This window comes from Felis catus, chromosome X, assembly GCF_018350175.1.
Source record: "Felis catus isolate Fca126 chromosome X, F.catus_Fca126_mat1.0, whole genome shotgun sequence".
NCBI classification, from domain to species: Eukaryota; Metazoa; Chordata; class Mammalia; order Carnivora; family Felidae; genus Felis; species Felis catus.
In genome coordinates this window covers 122,290,220-122,298,110 of record NC_058386.1, presented here as the reverse complement: position 1 = coordinate 122,298,110, position 7,891 = coordinate 122,290,220, and the positions used below count along the sequence as shown (strand labels likewise).

Genomic DNA, 7,891 nt, shown 5'->3' with positions numbered 1-7,891 from the left:
CTCTTCCAACTGTTCCTGCTGGTTAGTTGGTCCTGCTCAGATAGGCCCAAAAAAAGAGTCCTGTTTTTTTTTCCCACTAGTTCAAGTTGATCTCACAGTAGGTCCTCAGTTCGTAGACCCCCTTTGAGTGCCTCCACCAAACACCTGCCGCATTGGTCTGTTCCAACTGTATCTGCTGGTTAGTTGGTTCTTCTCAGATGGGCCGCAACAAAGAGTCCATTTCTCATGACCCCTAGATGAAGTTATCCTCAGAGTATGGTCTCTGTTGGTTGTACCCCTTCTATTCATGCCACCCCCCTCTGCCTGCTTTGGTATGTTCCAACTGTATCTGCTGGTTAGTTGGTTGTCTTCAGATAGGCCCCAAGAAAATGTCCTATTTTCTTGCCCTCTAGGTCAAGTTTTCTGCAGAGTAGGGTCTCAGTTTGTAGCTTCCCCATTTATTCCTGCCCCCCCCCCCGCTTCCTCCTTTGGTTTAATCCAATATTTCCTGCTGGTTGGTTACTCCTGCTCAGATAGGCCCCCAGAAGAGTCCTGTTTTCTTCTTGCCCCAGGTCAAGTTCTCCTCCGAGTAGGGTTTCAGTTTGTGGCCCCCCCTATTGTTTTCTCCCCCCATGCTTCCCGCTTTGGTCTCTTCCAGCTGGTCCTGCTGGTTAGTTGGTCCTGCTCAGGTAGGTCCCAACTAACAGCCCTGTTTCTTGCCCCCAATGTCAACTTGTCTGAAGAACAGGTTCTCAGTTGGCAGCCTCCCTTTTTTCCTGCCCCCCAATCCTGCTTTGGTCTCTTCCAGCTGTTCCTGTTAGTTAGTTGGTCGTACTCAGATAGGCCGGAACCAACAGTCCTGTTTTCTTGTCCCCTATATCGAGTTGTCTTCAGAGTAGGGTCTCAGTCGGTGGCCCCCCTTTTATTCCTGCCCCTGAAATTCACACTTTGGCCTCTTCCAACTGTTCCTGTTAGTGAGCTGGTCCTGCTCAGATAGGCCCCAACAACGAGTCCTGTTTTCTTGGCCCCAGGTTATATGGTCCTGAGAGTTACATGGTCCTCAGAGTAAGGCCTTAGTTGGTAGCCCCACCTTAACGCTGCCACCCTGCTTCAAGCTTCTGTCTTCTCCAACTGTTCCTGCTGATTAGTTGGGCCTTGTTAGATAGGCCGCAGCAAAGAGTCCTGTTTCCTTGCCCCCTAGGTCTAGTTGTCCTCAGAGTATGGTCTCAGTTGGTAGCCTCCCCTTTTATTCCTAACCCTTCTGCACACGTTCTGCTTGGCTGTCTACCAACTGTTCCTACTGGTGAGCTGGCCCTCCTCAGATAGTCCCAACAAAGAGTCCTGTTTTCTTGATCAAGATCTGTTTTTCCAGATCAAGATGTCCTCAGAGTAGTGTTTCAGTTTGTAGCCCCCCTTTTATTCTCTCTCCCCCACTTCCCACTTTCATCTCTCCCAACTATTCCTGCTGGTTACTTGGTCTTGCTCAGATAGGGCCCAACAAAGAGTCCTCTTTACTTGCCCCCTAGGTCAAGTTGTCCCCAGAGTAAGGTTTTAGTTGTTAGCCCCCTTTTATTCCTGCACCCACTACTTCCTGCTTTGGTCTCTTCCAACAGTTCCTGCTGCTTAGTTGGTCCTGCTCAGATAGGCCCCAAGGAAGAGTCCTGTTTTCTTACTCCCGAGGTCAAGTTGTCCTCAGAGTAGGGTCTCAGTTGGTAGCCCTGCTTTTATTCCCGCACCCCCCCCCCCACTTTTCCTGCATTGGTCTCTTCCAAATGTTCCTGCTGCTTAGGTGGTCCTGCTCACATAGGCCCCAACTTAGAGTCCTGATTTCTTGTCCCATAAGTCAAGTTGTCCTCAGAGTCGGGTCTCAGTTGGTTGCTCCCCTTTTATTCCCACCCCCCACACACTTCCCTATTTGGTCTCTTCTAACTGTTCCTTCTAGTTACTTGGTCCTGCTCACCTATGTCCCAACACAGACTCCTGTTTTCTTGCCCCCTAGGTTCAGTTGCCCTCAGAGTAGGGTCTCAGTTGGTAGCCCCCCTCCTCACTCTTGCCCCCCCCCGCACTTCCTGCTTTGGTCTCGTCCAATTGTTCCTGCTGATGAGTACATCCTGCTCAGATAGGCCCCAACACAGAGTCCTGGTTTTTTGCCCCCAAGTCAAGTTGTCCTCAGAATAGAATTGCACGCAGTAGCCCTGCCTTTATTCCTGCACATCCCAACTTCCTGCTTATGTCTGCTCCAAATGTCCCTGCTGGTTCCTTGCTCTGCTTAGGCCCCAACGAAAAGTCCTATTTTCTTGCCGCCTAGATGAAGCTGTCCCCAAGGTAGGGTCTCAGTTGGTAGTCCCCCTTTATACTCGCAGCCTCACCCCACACATTTTGCTTTGGTCTTTTCCAAGTATTCCTGCTTGTTAGTTGGTTCTGCTCAGATAGGCCCCAACAAAAAGTCCTATATTCTTGCTCTCTGGTCAAGGAGTCCTCAGAGTAGGGTTTCACGGGGTACCCGTCTTTTATTCCTGCCTCCTCACTTCCCACTTTGGTCTCTTCCAAATGTCCCTGCCGGTTAATTGTTCCTGCTCAGATAGGGCGAACAAAGAGTTATGTTTTCATGCCCCCTAGGTCAAGTTATCCTCAGAGTAGTGTCTGAGTTTGTACCCTCCTTTTATTCTTGTCCTCCCCCAATTCCCACTTTGATCTCTTCCAACAGTTCCTTCTGGTTAATTGGTCCTGCTCTGATAGGCCCCGACAAAGACTGATTTTCTTCCCCCAGGTCAATTTGTCCTCAGAGTTGGTTTTCAGTTTGTAGCCCCACTTTCATTCCTGCCACCCCCCAACACACGCACGCACGCGCACACACACACACACACACACAGACACACACACACACACACACATTCCTGGTTTGGTCTCCTCCAAATGTTCCTGATGAGTTGGTTCTGCTCAGATAGGCACCACCAAGAGTCCTGTTTTCCTGCCCCCTATGTCGAATTGTCCTCAGAGTAGTGTCTCACTTGGTAGCACCCCTTTTATTCCTGCCCCTCCCCACTTCCCGCTTTGGTCTCTTGCAACTGTTCCTGCTGGTTAGTTGGTCCTACTCAGATAGGCCCCAGCAAAGAGTCCTGTTGACTTGCCCCCAGGTCAAGTTGTCCTCAGAGTAGGGTCTCAGTTGGTAGGCCCCCTTTATTGCTTCCACTTGCTGCTTTGGTCTCTTCCAACTGTTCCTTTTGGTTGGATGGTCCGGCTCAGATAGGCCCCAGGAAAGAGTCCTATTTCGATGCCCCAGGTCAAGGTGTCTTCAAAGTAGGGTTTCAGTTTTTAGTCCCCCTTTGTTCCCTTCCCCACTCTTCCCGCTGTGGTCTCCTCCAACTGTTCCTGCTTCTTAGTTGGTCCTGCTCAGATAGACACGCACCGGTAGTCCTGGTTTCTTGCCACCGGGTCAAATTGTGTTCAGGATAGGGTCTCAGATGGTTGCCTTCCCTTTTATTCGTTTCCCCCACTTCCTGCATTGGTCTCTTCAAAATGTTAATGCTCGTTAGTTGCTCCGGCACAGATAGGCCCCAACAAAGAGTCCTTTTTTCTTGCCCCCAGGTAAAGTTCTACTCAGAGAATGGTTTCAGGTGGTTGCCCCCCTTTTATTCCTGCTGCCCCCCTCACAGTTTCTGCTTTGGTCTCTTCCTACTGGTCCTGCTGATTAGGTGTTCCTGCTCAGATAGGCCCCAAAAAGAGTCCTGTTCTCTTGCCCCCAGTTCAAGTTGCCCTCAGAGTAGTTTCTCAGTTGGTAGCCCCCCGTTTATTCCTACCGCCAACAAAGTTCCGCCTCGGTCTCCTCCACGTGCTCCTGCCGGTTAGTTGGTCCTCTTCAAATAGGCCACGACAATGAGTCCTTTTATCTTTCCCCCAGGTCAAGTTGTCCTCAGAGTAGGGTTCCAGTTGGTAGCCCCCATTTTATTCCAGCCACCCCTCCCCAGCACACACTCCCATCTTTGGTCTCCACCAAATATTCCTGCTGGTTAGTTGGTCCTGCGCATTTAGGCCCGAGCAAAGAGTCCTGTTTTCTTGTCCTCTAGATCAAGTGGTCCTCAGAGTAGGATCCCAGTTGGTAGCCCCTCCCCCCCACTTTCTGCTTTGGTCTTTTCCAACTGTTCCATCTGGTGAGTTGGGCCTGCTCAGATAAGCCCCAAAAGAAAGTCTTGTTTTCTTGCCCCCAAGTCACGTTGTCCTCAGAGTTGGTTTTCCGTTGTTAGCTCCCCTTTTATTCATGGTGGCCACACACTTCCCACTTTGGTCTCTTCCAACTGATCCTGCTGGTTAGTTGGTGCTGCTCACGTAATGCCCTGATAACACGTCCTGATTTCTTGCCCCTAGGTCACGTTGTCATCAGAGTAGGTCTCAGTTCGTAGCCCGCACATTCCACACCTCCTCCTCAGGGGCACAGTTGTTCTCCAGGAGGACCACCCCCAAGACCAGCACCAGGAAGCTGGCCGTGGGCATGCCCTGCCTACTGCTTAGCATCCCATCACATATCAGGCCAAGGATGGTGACCAGGAAGAAGGAGTGGTCTCTGGCGTCCGCTTCCTTCACGTCAACTCCAACGGCCAGCTGCAGATACTCGCAGGCTTGGCGGAAGATCACGGAGACGTGGTCCTGGTCATCTTGGCTGACCGCCGCCAGCATCTCCGCCTGTGTGGTCGGTCGGCTGCTGAGTGCGATACTTGAGAGCAGGAATGCCACCAGGTCAGCCAGCCTCATGCCGAATGCATCTGGGAGCGAGGGCTGGGCTCCTTGTGGGGCCCCTCTGGTGCTGGACCCCTCCTCATCGGGGCTGCTGGGGTCCTCATCGGACTGGCTCCACGGAGCACCTGCCATGTCAGCGGGGGAGGGGCAGGCATTCGGAAGGCTCAGACTGACTCTGTTGAGGGGCCCAGGCTCCCTCTGTCCTCCTTCTGCATCCTCGCCAAGAATGGCCACAGGGCCCAGGCCCTGCCCTCTGCCCACTTGAGGTGTCCCAGCCGCCTCCCCCCGCCCACACACACACACACACACCCCGTGTCTGTGAGACTCCACTGTGGAAGTCTGGCCCGACTCATCCACCCAAATGCCCATCCTGCCCATGGCCCTTCACAGAAGGACGCGGGTGCCCGAACTCTGGCAGGTTCCTTCTGTGTGTCCTAGGGACCTGAGTCCTTCGGTCCGCCCCCCATGTCCCCACCTGGACTCCCTAGCCCGGCCCGTGCCCCTGCCCTTTCTGACCTGGGATCCTGTCCCTCACCCCAAGGTCCTCGGCTCCCTCAAACCCCCGAGGTACAGTTGAGTGGACACAGCCTGCGGCCGCCCTCTCCAGAAACCCCGGCCTCAGCGGGGCCTGAGCGCCTCTACCCAGGGTGGGTGGGTGTAGTAGGCCCTACCGCTCTCCCTCAGGTCCAGACACCAGCTCCAGGAAGAGCCTGGGCCCGTCCCTCTGGGGCCCCGAGTCTACCACCCTTAGCCCCGCTGGGAGAAGGGCTCCGCCTGACCACCCTGCCGGGGTCTCTCGGGCTGCCGGCTGGACTGACCTGGATTCCGGGATGGGGGGGCCGGCCGTGCTCCCTCACATGTCGACGTGCACGCCTTGCTGCCCGGCCGGGCCCCTTCTCTCTGCCGGCCCGAACCAGGCATCCCAGACTGAGGCTCCCACCTCTGTCACCATCCTTTCCGGGATCCTCACCTTGACTCTGACCGGCTCGGGCCGTGCCCCCGCCCTCTACACAGCTGAGTCTGTGCGCCTCAGATCCAGGCTCTCACTCCCTGACTTCCTGGAGACGGAGGCAGGGAGCACACCGCAGCCACTGTCCCCACCCCGCTACATTGTGATCAGCTACCCAGAAGGCATCACACTGACCAGAGACACCAAGCCAGCCTGGCTCAGGATGTCTCCACTGTAGGGCTCCCCCTGGAGCCACACTGCCTCACCCTCCTTTGATTTGTTCTGCTCCTCTTAGGGGACCCTTCCCTGCCTTCCCACTGGGACTGTCGCTGCTAGACAGTCACCTAGGGGTGGGACGTGTCCCGCCTCTCCTAGTGTCCTCACTGCCAACACAGGGCCCTTCCGAGAGTGAGCAGAGCTCAGCGAATGTCCGGCCACAAATGTCCCAGTGAGCTGGGGACCTCTGCTCAGATCGAGTGTCTCCTCCTTTCTTGGAGACCCAAGCAAAGGCAGGCACACATCTCTATGTCCCTCGTCCAGAATGACAGACGACAAGGGACGAGAAGCAAGAACGAACATCTTTTATTGCTCCATGCCCTGAAACCATCCGTTTACTGCCAAGGTCTTCACGTTTGCAAGACATCCCTGTCTGTGCCCAGCCCAGGCACCGCGTTTCCCTTCTGGATCCCGAACGAGGACGGAAGGGTTCCCAGCTCGTTGCACCAAACGGCACAACTCTGACTCTTGAACACCTGTGGCGTGGGTGCCACTCCCACACTGAGCCCGAAGCTCACGAAACCTTCTATGACAAGGAACAACATCGGAAAACTTCCTCGAGGAAACAAAGATCGATTTCCGAGGCCACGTAGACAGAGAACAAGAACCCACCCAAACGCGCGCTTGGCCCCGCTTTCCCCCAAGCCGCCCTGGCCCTCCACTACTCACAACGCCCAGCGCCCGCTCTGCTCGCACTCGCAGGGGAGAAGTGGCCTGGCTTCGTGCCCCGCAGGAGAAGCTGCTCGACCCCAGGTGGGAACGGGCCCGGCTGCCCCTCGGGCTCAGGCCCGCTCTTCCTCATGGCTCACAGCCTCTTCGGACAGACACGGAGACCCGGGCTGCCTGCTGTTGACCGCGAGGAAGTGCTGCAGCACTTGCACGCCACTGGTTTCTGCGTGGGCCCTGGGACCCCACAGGAACTCGTAGCGTGCGGGCTCGCTGCCGGGCACCTGCCGGTACTCCAGGTACCCTTCCTGCACCCAGACGTCGGTCAGCAGCTCCCTGGGCTCCCCATAGAATACGTGCTCCCTGCCGGCATACACCCCCATGACCCCCAGCGCTTCCCACACCGCCTCCTCAGGGGCACGGTCCTCCTCCAGGAGGATCACCCACAGGACCAGCACCAGGAGGCTGGTCTTGGGCATGCCGTTCCTACCACTCGGCGTCCCATCGCAGCTGAGGCCCAGGATGCTGACCAGGACGTAGGAGCCCTCGCGGGGGTCCACTTCCTTCACGTCGACTCCAAAGACCAGCTGCAGATACTCGCAGGCTCGGCGGAAGATCACGGGGAAGCGGTCCTGGTCATCTTGGCTAACCGCCGCCAGCATCTCCGCCCGTGTGGTCGGCTGCTTGGTGCGATACTTGAGGAGCAGAAGCAGCACCAGGCTGGCCACCTTCACGCGGAGAGCATCTGGGAGCGAGGCCTGGGCCCCTGCCGGGGCCCCCCAGGTGCTCGACCCCTCCTCATCGGGGCTGCTGGAGCCCTGGTGGGACTGGCTCCCCGAAGCGCCTGCCATGGCCCTGGGGGAGGGGCAGGAGCTCCGAGGGCTCTGGGGAGGACTCGGGGACCCGGCAGCAGCAGACCCCTCCTCCAGGGGGACCAGAATGAGGACAGAGCAGGAGGAGGACAGGGAGGAAGAGGAGGAGGAGGAGGAGGAGGGAGATGGGTACCCCCCCTCCTCCTCCTCTGCTTTCTCCTCCTCCAACTCCACCTCCTCTTCCAACTCCTCCTCTTCCTCCGACTCCACCTCCTCCACCTCCACCTCCACCTCCTCCACCTCAACCTCCACCTCCAAATCCACTTCTTCCACCTCCTCCTCCTCCACCTTCTCCTCCTTCAACTCCACCTCCTCCACCTCCTCCACCTCCTCCTCCTCCAAATCCACCTCCTCCACCTCCACCTCCTCCTTCTTCAACTCCACCTCCTCCTTCTTCAACTCCACCTCCTCCACC

At 56.4% G+C, this 7,891-nt stretch overlaps 1 protein-coding gene across 1 annotated transcript; it reads right to left on the bottom strand.

The window, feature by feature from the left end:
• Positions 1-6,227: 6,227 nt before the first annotated feature.
• LOC123383393 (melanoma-associated antigen 9-like) lies at positions 6,228-7,659 on the bottom strand. Its single transcript, XM_045050912.1, has 2 exons — positions 6,608-7,659; positions 6,228-6,464 (listed from the first exon to the last, which is right to left on the bottom strand). The coding sequence occupies exon 1, from the start codon at positions 7,453-7,455 to the stop codon at positions 6,721-6,723; it is 735 nt and encodes a 244-aa protein (XP_044906847.1). The 5' UTR covers positions 7,456-7,659; the 3' UTR covers positions 6,228-6,464; positions 6,608-6,720.
• Between the last annotated feature and the right edge of the window lie 232 nt (positions 7,660-7,891).